This window comes from Condylostylus longicornis, unplaced genomic scaffold (assembly GCF_029603195.1).
Source record: "Condylostylus longicornis isolate FDR11 unplaced genomic scaffold, ASM2960319v2 ptg000135l, whole genome shotgun sequence".
NCBI classification, from domain to species: domain Eukaryota; kingdom Metazoa; phylum Arthropoda; class Insecta; order Diptera; family Dolichopodidae; genus Condylostylus; species Condylostylus longicornis.
In genome coordinates, this window is record NW_026578103.1 from 4570809 (window position 1) to 4583716 (window position 12908).

Here is a 12908-nt window from a genome sequence, read left to right on the forward strand (position 1 = left end):
ATATCGTTTTATTTAATGTTTGGTTGATTTTGAGCCACTCTTAAGAAAGATTGACGATCTCTGGGTTATGTACATGATTTGAATAAATTGGCGAAAATATGCGCAATAAAGGGGCCTTAACTAAAAAAGTTGAAATATTAGTTCTGTCTGGTATGAAATTTTAAGAAACTTTAAAAAGAGAAAACAGTGACGTCATTTCTCACAAAGAAAAAAAAACTTGATTTAAAGAAAGAATAAGCGTGACGGGAGAGTTGAAAAAACTTTATATTGATAAATATTTATCAATCATAAAGAACATAAACAGTACATAAAGAAGAACATATTATATTTTAACAGCTAAATATTTAAAGCAATAAATTTTACTTTAAAAAACTTGAAAAAACTTTAACATTGTAAAAACTGTTACATTGAGAAAACGACAACGTCATTATTTTCCCTAATTTTTTCCAAAAAAGTATTATACCAGACGCTTTGCATTCTAAAACTTTTTAAAGTTTTTTTAAATTTTATAAAATTTTTATAAATTTCCAGCCCTATTTTCTCAGTACATATACATGTAAACAAATACAGCTCTGGTTTAACGTATACTCGTATACATATGTAGATTTAAAATCTTTTCTAAACAATTTCATAATTTCAAAAAATTTGGCAAGTTTTTGATCTTCCTTTTAATACAAATTTTTACTTTTTCAATTAAAATTTTATTCGTTTTTTTTTAACTTGTGTTTTATTAATTTATCTTAAAGAATTCACACATGATTTCATCGGTTAAAAAAAAGTTTGCAATTTTTTACAATCGATTGTAATTTTTAGTTGACGTTGTATTTGATTTGCAATAAGTTGCTTATACTAGGTTTGTCTGGTATAAGAAAGTTTTTAAAAACTTTTAAAAACTTCATAAAGTTTTTGGATAATTTTTGAACAAAAATTAGAGAAAATGATGACATTCTCATTTTTGAAACATATGAATGTTTTTCTTGGTTAAGTCAGAAGGTTTTTGAAAAAAAAAATTCATCAACAATAACTTTTTTTCAAAACTTTGTAATTAAAAATAAAATAAACAAAATCAAAATTTTCAGTTTTTGGTATAACCAAAAAATATTTGTTTATGTTGAATTTGTTTTCTTTCTGCGAGAAATCGGTTTCGTCATTGTTTCTCTTTTTAAAGTTTTTTCAAGTTTTGTCCCAGACAGACCTACTATGTCAAAAGAGTTTTTAACTAAGCAAAATTTGTAAAACTGTCAATTCAGGGCCCTTAGACGTCAAATATTGTGCATGGATTTTGTTTGATTAGAATCAGATGGTCTCTTATATTTATTTAACTACATAATGCATCGAAATTTACGAAAATATGCTTTTATAACTAATTAAATTTTGTAATTTAAATGTACATAATATGTATACTCGTATTCTTTTACAGAGGATTTGCAATATTTTTTACCCTTTAAAGTTCTTACACCACCGTAACAATATCCGGACCAAGAGAAACGTTAGAGTTCCTTCATATTATGAATATTTTAACACTGTCACAAATAAATCCACTAACTAGATAGACAAAAGAATTGAAAAAGTTATATTGTATGAAATGTCAATGCAAGCAAAAACTTTTTTCTATACGTTTGAACAGAAAAGAAACCAAAGCTTTAAAGCGAATATTTTCTTCTAGTAACTTTTTTTGTAAATATTACACAACTGAAATTTTCTGTCAAATATTATTAAAATATTTGCAAATGAATGCTGAAGTTGAAATGACGTTAGAAGTTAAAAATGGGTTAATTTACCAAAATGAAGCACCCCAACTCTCCAACCGTTGGGCGACGTTTTTGTGATTTTAGCAAAAAAGTTTTTTTCATTTAATATCAGACATCCATTGCTTAGCTTAGATCGAACATTAAGTATAACGCCGATAGACACAAATAAAAACATCAGTTTATCTCAACCAAGCAACAATCATTTACCAAGCAATAGAGTCATCATTTATAGGAAAGGGAGGGAAAAAGATAGGAATATGTAGGTAAAAAGAGAAAAGAGAAAAAGGGCAAGTAAAATAAAATGGTGAGCATAACTTAAAAATAAAAATAACAACAAAAAACATAAAGAGTAAAGACTAACAACAAACCGAACATTAGGCAAGCAGAAAAGAGAAAAACAAAATAGGTAATATAGATAAATAAAGACAAGAAAGAAAAACAAGAACAGGAAAATACAAAAATATTACTTACACAAAATTACGAATTTAAATTACACAAAAATCTAGATCTAAGAGTACCCTTACTTACAAGAATTAGAATTATCAGAAAGCAGCATTCTAGTGACCGGCTCATTCCTACCATATTCAATAGAGTGATAGCGAACATTCTATAACTCAACAGATCTAAGATTCCTTACGTTATTATCCCCAATAGAAACCTGCCCAACAAAGAAGGAGGCGCAATGACCCCCGACACGAGCTGATGGATAAACACTATTTCTCAAGGACTGCAATTCGATCAACATTTACCTAGCTTTATACAACGGCCATCTAAAAGGATGAGACCAGCCAAAACCTCTGAACGCAAAACGTAAAAATTTCCTCTGAACAGATTCAATACGAGAAATATCTACAACACGAAAGGGTGCCCAAACCTGACAAGCATACCCAAGAATTGACCTAACAAGGGACACATACAAATGTTTCGCAACATCGGATCAAGGAAATCCCTAGCCCACCTCATTACAAAACCCAGCTCCGAATTAGCCCCACCAAGGATCATATTCAAATGCGCACCAAAATCCAGCCTGTGATCAAGAATAGCTCCAAGATCACAAAAAGCGCCCACCCTCCCCAATACCACCCTGTTAAGACGATAGTCATGCCGCACAACAGAAGACTCTCTCCGGAAAAAGCTCATGACCCGACACTTACTAACATTTAGTTCCAAGCCATTTACCTGACACCAATCACAAAAACTGTCCAAATCACTCTGCAACTCTAGACAATCAACCTCAGACCGAACCGTCCTCACAACCTTGGAGTCATATATAAAACCAAAAGCAAAGTTAGTCGCGACTAAAAAAAGTATGGAGTCCTGCGGAACACCCGACGCGGCACAGCAGACATCAGACAGAGCGAAGGGAAAGAAACCTGATAAAACCTGCAAGTCAAATAGGAATAAACACACATCAAGCTACGAAAAGAAAAGCCCACGGCAGCCAACTTTCTTAGAATAACCTGATGATGAATAGTATAAAACGCCTTATCAAACGCCTTATCTGTAAAAATAATATCGACCTGGCCATCCCCCTCCATAATATTAAAAGTATCGGAGAAAACCCAATCAAATTATTTGGTTGTTATTAGTACAACCAAATTAGTTTGGTTGTATAACTCAACCAAATTAGTTGGATGTTAGTAATTAATTAATTTATTTATTATATTTATCTCCCACAAGATCAGCTTTTTTTCAAATTTTTATTTAGAAAAACTTAAAATTCAAACTTTTTCTTCTTTGCTAGTGCTTATATTCTTAAAATTCTGTGTTATAAAAACATTAAAAAATTTATTTAAAAAAAAACCTTCCAGACTCTGTTCATTTTTTCAATATTTCGCAAAAATCCTCATTATTCCAAAAAAACAACAAAAAAAAAATGATTTTTCAGAAATGTCATTTCACCAAAAATACATACATAGGTATGCAATTTTACAAATGCATTCACAAAAAAAGCAGTGTCCACGCCTAAATTTTTTGTAATGTCAAGAGTCCGCGATACGCAACGCAATGGATAACAGCCAATTCCCAAGTAATATACGGATAAAGTTTTGGTATCACTGTCATGTAGAAAGTGTCAAAAAAGAAGTTTTTATAATTTGTCAAAAAAGTACATAATATACAGCAATCATCATCCAACAATAGGTATTTTTTGCAATGCAATTGCTGAAAAAAGTAAGAATTAAATTTTGAAAATAAGAACAATCTATGTTGTAATGGCTTAATAATTAAAAAAGAAAAATTACTGAAAAATTTTTGATGACATTTCTTTAATTATATATATATAAGATGTCGGTTCAGCGAGCATTTGCACAAAAATTATCGAAGTAAGTAATAGAAATAATATGACCTCGCCCAGTCTGCGGTAAAAATGATGGTTGCTTTCTACTTTTTAGGCAAGGAGCATCTGATGTGCGTAAGAATGTTGCAAGTTATCATTTAACAGCTAAAAGCGATAATAGTTCGATATGCTCATCATCAGTAAGTAATAAATTTGTTGTTTTGAAGTATTTAGTTTTAAATATTTTTTGTTAATCTTATCTTAAAGATATCTTTAAACGAACTGGTTGAGCCATTAGATTATGAAGAATTCCTCATTCAACATTCTAATACTGTATGTCGAGATCCTTTGAATTATTTGTTGGATTTCCCTCCAAACGACGTTCAAGTAAAGATTTTACCAAGAAAAATTCGAACGGTTGAACATATTATACCTAAAGAAAATATGTAATTTTTATAGTTTCTACCTCTTTTTCACAATTAAATGAATTTTTTTACCCCGCTAGATCCGAGCTGCCATTACATGTCCAAGAATGTGTTCAATACTTCACAAGAGATTGGAAAACTGCCGAATTAGCCCAACGCCATTATTCTAGCTCATGTTATACGAAAGAAAGAATTGATAAAGGAGCTATTAGTCCAACAAATTATCAACAAGAATATGAAATTGATAAAGACTTTGTATCTTTTGATGATACTTTAACAACATTAACAGATAAAAGTGAAAGTTGTACTCCAAGTAGCCGTCAATCTATAGCTAGTTTATCGTCGGTGTCATCTTGTACGGATACGCTTACTCCAAGAGGATCTTGGGCTAGCTTTGACTTAAGGCGGTCTGTAAATGATCCTCTGATTCCTAGTTTGTTGGATAATTTACCTGGAGAGCAAGTGGATCAAGAAAATGAATCTCGAAGACAAGATGACAGACAATATTCGCTCTTTAGTTTATATCCAGAAGCAGACCCTGAGGATGCAATCGAAAAACGAATTCCAGCTGAGATTCCTGTCGAACATTTAGGTCATCGCATTGTGGTTAAATGTTTGCAACTTAAATTAGAATTAGAAGTTGAACCAATTTTCGCATCTATGGCTATTTATGATGCTAAAGAAAAGAAAAAAATATCAGAGAATTTTTATTTTGATATGAATTCAGAAAGTATTAAAAAAATGCTATCATCGCATGTTCCATATAGTGATGTTAGCACACAATCCAGAACTGCTGTATTCGAAATTACATATCCAAGTAACGATTTGTTTTTGGTAATTCGTCTTGAAAAAGTTTTACAAGGAGACATAAAAGATTCTGTTGAACCATATTTAAAAGAGGACAAAGACAAATATCGTGACAAAGCAAAATCAAATGCTGCTGATTTCTGCGACAGGCTTGGTAAATATCGAATGCCATTTGCTTGGACTGGAATATATTTAACAAAAATTTTCAATGGTGACAATATGGACAAGGATGAGAAAGATAGTGGAAGTATTGGAACTACTTCCAGTTCAAATAGCTTAGATAGAAAATCGTCTACAAGTAGTTTTGATCAATTACGAAGGAAAGCTAGCGATATGGGGACATTAACAAGACGTGGATCTCTCGATAGGAAAAATGGTGAAAAACGTCGTTCCTGGTCACCAGATGATTTTGCCCATAGCATTGAGACTTTTAAACCGACTTCTATAACTGTGACCAGCTTTTTCAAACAGGTACATAAATTAATTTTTTTAAATTAAATGTCTTCTTGGCTTCTACAAAATATTGTTAGGAATCAGAAAAAATGAAAGACGAGGATCTATACAAATTTTTGCCAGAACTCAAACGACCCGGCACTGTTATAAAAAAATACAAATGTATACCGGGATCAGTAACAGTAGAGGTATCGCCTTGTCCAGAAAAAATTCGATACGCTTTAACACCGGAGCTGGCTAAAATCAAACCGTACCCAGGTACAGAATATATATAGGGTTTTTATGAAAATATCTAAATTTATAATTCATTTTAGACGACAAAACACGTCCGATCAAAGAAATTTTGGAATTCCCTGCCACATCTATCTATAATCCACATTACGTGTACAGAAATTTGCTTTTTGTTAGCCCAAAAGAGTTAAATTTCTCTTCAAGAGGTGGATCTGCGCGGAATATAGCAGTGAAGGTACAATTAATGGCTGGCGAAACACAAGATGCTGCGTTACCGGCCATTTTCGGTAAATCTTCTTGTCCCGAGTTCACAACTGAAGCATATACTGCAGTTAATTATCATAACAAATGTCCCACATTTTATGATGAAATAAAAATACTTCTACCAGCAAATTTAAATCAAAATCATCACATTCTCTTTACTTTGTATCACATTTCTTGCCAAAAAAAACCACAAGAAATACAAAATGCTATCGAAACGCCAATTGGATATACATGGATTCCGTTAATGGAAGATGGTCGATTGAAAATTGGAGAACATACTTTACCAGTTATGGTTGAAACTCCACCTGAGAATTATTCTTTCATCCCACCGAATGTACAATTGCCTGGAACAAAATGGTTAGATAATCATCGTCCGGTTTTTACCGTGGGTGTCGACGCTGTAACATCTGTTCATACACTAGACGAACACTTAGATAGGTAAAGATATTTACATTTTAAAATTATTATAGTTTGTTCAGGTTTTCTTCAATTAAAGATTCATAATTAACTGCGAATATTTAGAATCAAGAAAAATCCCTCCCAGAATTGGAGAAAGCAACATGGAAAAAGAAATGAAAAAGTGCTTATTGTTGATTGAAAACGCTGATAGAGAATCACTGGTCAAAAATTTGCCACTTATTATGGATAAACTAATTGAATTACTTGTTACATCGTATAAAATAGGAGGCCAGAGCATGTCCTTGGGACCTACTGTTTTTGAAGTTATGTGCTTAGTTTCCGCAAATCTTTCGGTAGGTAAAGTAAAATGAACTATTTATTATTAATAAAAGAAACTTTTTAATTGCAGATTCTGTGTGATGATTTAATTGTGGATCAGTACGGCCGACAAAATCTTCTTTCCACTTATATTCAATTCCAGTGCAAAATTCCACACCCATTCGCTGGAAGACGACGGCTCACTTATAGTCGTAGTCATGCAGAGGAACTAATTGGGACTCAAAAAGAATTTTCCATTACGAAAGAATTTGGGAAAAGTTTGGACCGTAAGTTTTTTTATGGAAAATCTTTTACTAAGAAAACAAACTTATTTTCCTTCTCTTTTTTTCAGATATTATACATGAAGCAACCTCCCCTACTTATACAAATCGTGAAGGACAAATTAGATTATTACATGAAGAGCTTGCTTTGCATTGGGTTGTTGCAAATGGGAAGGCTACTGAATTGGCAATGAGCAATTCGTGGTTTATATTTGAATTAATTATAAAATCAATGATAGAACATTTAGATTTCACGCATTCATTGAATTCACCACGAAAAAATCGCTTCCCGCATCAATTTACAGATGATTTATCAACTTTAGTTCATTTAGTTGCTAACAAAGTTGTTAGCTATCATAGCAATGATCCTAAACTAGCGCAATCGCTAAATGCAAGTCTTGCATTTTTTGTTTTTGATCTTTTTAGTGTAATGGATAGAGGTTTCGTCTTCAGCTTGGTTAGAAATTACTTTAAAGTTCTGATATCTAAAAATACGTCGATTCCAGATTTGATGCACTATAAAATAGATTTTTTACGAATAGTTTGTAGTCATGAGCACTTTGTTGCTCTAAATTTACCATTTGCAACATCATATACCACAATTTCTGCGCCTTGCAGTCCAACTCCAAGTATAATTTCAAATACAAGTCAGAGTTCCTATATAAGCAATTTGGTAAACTTAAATTTTATTTCAGATTGTTATATTCTCACTTACTTTTTCTTTTACTTTACAGGGTAGTATTGACAAAGCGTTATATGCTGATTTAAGTCCAGAATTCAGACAACAACATTTCTTGATTGGCTTAATATTAAGTGAATTGGCAACGGTACTAGATGTTTCGTAAGTTTTAAGAAGTTCTTTCTGTAGTATTTTTGTTTTACATTGAATTTTTAGAAATCCAAATCTTCATGGGAAAGCAATTAGGTGCGTACGAAATTTAATGACATCACATGATTTAGATGAAAGATATTCTGATCCGGATGCGAGAGCACGAGTTGCTGCACTGTACCTACCTTTGATAAGCATAGTTATGGACACAATTCCTCAACTCCATGAATATATTTTAGATACTCACGATCGCTTACAAAGCATCGGTTTACTTGAAGACTATCAAGGACCACATACATCTGGAATTACAACTTCGACTATAAGTCCTGAAGTTGCTTACGCCATCTCGGGTAGCCGTTCTTATTCATATGTTCCTGAACCAGTCAAAAACAAATCACCACTAAGCAGTGAAAATACGAGACATCTTTTAGCTTGTTTTCTTTGGGTCGTAAAAAATCTTGAAAAGACTGTACTATACAGGTGGATTTTAGGACTAAGTCCTCATCGTGTACATCAAATGCTTCAAGTTTTAAATGTATGTATTCCATGTTTTGAATATAAGGGACAAAAACGATTACCCATTATTAAGAGAAAAACACAAAGTTTTCGTAAAACGCCGGATATGAAAGAAAAGCTAGAAGAGTATATTCGTGGTACTGGTTCAGCTCGGAACGATTTTATGAACCGACGAAAAGATAAAAATTCCACAGAAAAATTCAGATGGCGTAAAGACCAAATGCCATACAGGACCAATCAATTTTACGATACTTCTGTTAAAAATGACACTGAAATCGAAATTGCTTATTATATAGAGGGTACATTAGCAACTGAAATTACAATGGTAGTACTTGACACGCTTGAAATAATTATTCAAGTGTCAAGTAATTCTGAAATGCATAACAGTTTGTTGGGAACTGTTTTGAAAGTCTTGTTACATGCTTTATCTAGAAATCAAAGTACTTTAGCGCTACAAAATTTATTTGCCTCACAAAGATCCTTAATTTTTAAGTTTCACAATTTACTATTTGATGAAGAAACAGATATTTGCGCCGATTTATGTCTCTTACTTTTAAAGCATTGTGGGTCACAGTTACCAGCTATAAGATCACAAGCGGCTGCTTCGTTATATTTATTGATGAGACAAAATTTTGAAATTGGAAACGTAAGAGTTTTTGCTTTTTGAATATACATATCTATGCTTTTACAATTTTTTTTCTTTTTATTCTTACTTCTATTCGAATTTTTTGATTTATCTAAAATATTATTTAAATAATACGATATTGTGTTATGTAAATGATATTAAAATAATTACACGTTTTTATTTTAAATTTTTAGAACTTTGCTAGGGTTAAAATGCAAGTTACTATGTCCCTTAGTTCCTTGGTAGGAACAAGCTCCACTTTTAGTGAACAGTCACTGCGCCGGGCTTTGAAAACAATATTAGTATATGCCGAATCGGACATTGATTTACAAGAAACATCTTTCCCGGAGCAAGTTCAAGACCTATTGTTCAATTTGCATATGATTCTTTCTGATACCGTAAAAATGAAAGAGTATCAAGAAGATCCTGAAATGCTTTTAGATCTAATGCATCGTATAGCTAAGGGGTATCAGAATAATCCCGATTTACGTCTCACTTGGCTTGAAAATATGGCTAAAAAACATCGCGAGCGAGCGAATCACACTGAAGCTGCAATGTGTTACGTAAGTAGTGCTGCTTTGGTAGCTGAATACTTAAGCATGTTAGAGTCCCAAACACATTTGCCAATAGGTGCTGTGACTTTTCAAAAGATTACACCCAATGCTTTGTTGGAGTCTGCAGTTTCTGATGACGTTTTGAACCCTGGAGAGGATGGTATTTGTTTAGGAAACCATTTTACGGAAAGTGGCTTAAAAGCATTGTTAGAAGAAGCTGCAAATTCCTTTCAAATTGCTGGAATGTATGAGGCAATGAATGAAGTATATAAAATATTAATCCCAATTTTGGAAGCTAACAGAGATTTCCAAAAATTGGGGAAAGTTCATGGAAAATTACAAGAAGCATTTAATCGAATTTCTCAACTTCAAGGAAAACGGGTGTTTGGCACCTATTTTAGAGTAGGATTTTATGGAACCAAATTTGGAGATTTAGATCAGCAAGAGTTTATATATAAAGAACCTACTTTGACGAAACTCTCTGAAATATTTAGTCGGTTACAAAACTTTTACACAGATCGATTTGGTCCTGACACCGTTCATATAATTAAAGATTCGAATATAGTAGATGTGAATTCTTTAGATCCTGAAAAGGCCTACATTCAGATAACTTACGTTGAACCATACTTTGAAACATGGGAATTACGGCACAGAGAAACCTATTTCGAGCGTAATTTCAATATAAGTAATTAATAATTGTTCCGTATCAGAATATTATAAACTAAATTATTTTTTTGCAGAGAGATTCATTTTTGCTACACCTTTTACAAAATCTGGTAAAGCACATGGAGAATTGCATGAGCAATGCAAGCGTAAAACAATCCTAACAACTGCTAATCATTTCCCTTATGTCAAAACGAGAATTCAAGTTGTGGCAAGGCAACAAATAATATTAGAGCCAATTGCTGTAGCTATTGAGGATATTCAAAAGAAAACTGCTGAATTGGCATCTGCTACCAACCAAGAGCCAGCTGACCCTAAGATATTGCAAATGGTTTTACAAGGTTGCATTGGAACCACAGTAAACCAAGGTCCGATGGAAATGGCTCTGGTTTTTTTATCTGGTTTGTCTGACGGGACATCTATACCAACCAAACATCAAAACAAACTGAGATTATGTTTCAAGGAATTCAGTAAGAGATGTTCAGATGCCTTGAAGAAAAATAAAAACTTGATTTGTGCTGATCAAAAGGATTATCAGAAAGAATTAGAAAGAAATTATGCTAGGTTTGTGGAAAGACTCACCCCCCTGATAACTTTAAGTCCATCTCAAGCGATAGGCGTAGTTAAGTAAGTTAAGAAGAAATTAAAATTAATGCATTTTGAATAAAAATTTTCATTTAAGTTCAAATGGGTTAAATAAAGGATCATCACTACGTTGGTAAAAGTCACAATATACAATAATTTATTCAAGGAATGAAATATTCTTTAGCAAGCCATAATCATATATGAAATGACAAAATTATAAGTGAAATATTGTCAAATCGTGTCAAGAAGTTGTTTATTAATTTTTAGAGGTTGTAGCAGTATTAGATATTTAAGATATTTTATAATTATTTCAGATAACAGTTTTTTTTACTTTTCAACTTTTTTATTTTTTTAAGTTTTGGTATAAACTTTAATTGCATAATATTTATGAATGACAACGAAAATATTATATTCTTTGAAATATCTACACCAAAAATTATTTTTAAAAGTTTTTTAAATTACAAAACAAAGTGTTCATCATTGAATTTATAAAATTTTAACACATGTAGAATTTGTTTCATCTATTTATTTTTTTCATTATTCCGGAATACAAACCAAAAAACTATTATTATTAGATACATATGTATATTAAAATACTCTTTTTTTTAATTTTTATACAACGATTAACCATTTAGATCAAAATAAAAATTAATTTCAATTGCTATAAGTCAACCAAGTAGCGAATCAAGTCTTTTGATGTTCGTAGTAAGTTTTTGAAATAAAATTTAAGATATATAATATTCGATATTTAGAATTAAAATTTTTACACTTTTTATACTGCATATTCGCACTTGTACTTAATAAATAAAAAATACGATATATAGAATTAAAATGAATATGATGTTTAATTTATATTAAATACAATAAGCGAATTAAATTGATAATTATCTTCTAGGAACAAAGTTAAAGTTTTTCTCCTGTCACTTAAGAATTTTAAACGGAATATCGAAATCAAAAAAGTATTGAATATGTATGTACAATGTATTTTAAAACAAATATCATATAAGGAAGCAACTTCAATTATCCTTATCGTAGAAAAACTTAATTTTTAAAACTAAATATTTTCTCAAAACACCAAATAGCATAGCAGGACATGCTTATATAATCAAATCTTTTGTGATTACTTATCGTAAAACACAATTACTCTACCTAAAAATTTAAAAATAGGTTGTAAAATGTTTTTTTAAATTAAGTAATGTGTAAAAATTTCATAACCATGAATTTCTTTCTAGAAAATTTAATCTTACCCGAGCAATTTTCTGAAAATAAATAAAATAATTTAACGTACATGCATATATTAATAAAGAGTAATTTTTATTTTATTTTTAAAAATATAAACGTGTACCCGATCTGTAGCGTCTTCTATAATTTTTTGTGCCGGCCTTTTGTGAGAATTAAAGTAATAAGTTGTTCTCTAAAATAATACTTAATGAAATTTTGGTTAAAATAAAAATATATTTATTTTACAGCAAGCTGTGCCATTTTTTCATGTACGCTTATGTGATCTGTTTCGCATATTTTTTCATCCATAAAAGATATATTAAAATCACTTTCTTCTTCACTTAAATCGTCACTCTCATTAGAGTTATAATCGATTATTTTAGTAGTATTAGGAAATTTTGATGGCTATATCAATGTTCCATCATCGTCAAATAAAAATTAAATAATTTTTTTTAAGAATATCTACATAAATTTATTTCTCTGTCCAATTTATTATTAAAATTTACTTTAAAATCAATGTATCTGAAAGTTTTAACTACAAAAATGATTAAAATAAATTTGCTTACATTGACCATTGTATTCGGACTGACTTCTCCAGGCTGAAGCTGCTGTATTTTAGAGTATTTTTCTTTTATTTCATTCCTTAATTTTTCAATTTCGTTACTTTGCTAAAAAAAAATAAAAGGCATTTACATATAGGGACTGACA

At 31.1% G+C, this 12908-nt stretch overlaps 1 protein-coding gene across 1 annotated transcript; it reads left to right on the plus strand.

Annotated features, from left to right (window-relative positions):
• The first annotated feature begins 3890 nt into the window (after positions 1-3890).
• On the plus strand, positions 3891-11815 carry LOC129615304 (dedicator of cytokinesis protein 7). The gene is made up of 14 exons (XM_055530440.1): positions 3891-4075; positions 4145-4229; positions 4297-4475; positions 4535-5732; positions 5792-5972; positions 6029-6647; positions 6706-6961; positions 7018-7213; positions 7279-7880; positions 7942-8048; positions 8103-9198; positions 9372-10416; positions 10472-11021; positions 11077-11815. The coding sequence occupies exons 1-14, from the start codon at positions 4038-4040 to the stop codon at positions 11114-11116; spliced, it is 6192 nt and encodes a 2063-aa protein (XP_055386415.1). The 5' UTR covers positions 3891-4037; the 3' UTR covers positions 11117-11815.
• The last annotated feature ends 1093 nt before the right edge of the window (positions 11816-12908 follow it).

Coding starts and splice junctions, on each gene's coding strand:
- LOC129615304 (XM_055530440.1), top strand. CDS start 4,038: ATGTCGGTTCAGCGAGCATTTGCACAAAAATTATCGAA. Junction 4,230..4,296: donor GTTCGATATGCTCATCATCA/GTAAGTAATAAA, acceptor CTTATCTTAAAG/ATATCTTTAAACGAACTGGT. Junction 4,476..4,534: donor ATTATACCTAAAGAAAATAT/GTAATTTTTATA, acceptor TTACCCCGCTAG/ATCCGAGCTGCCATTACATG.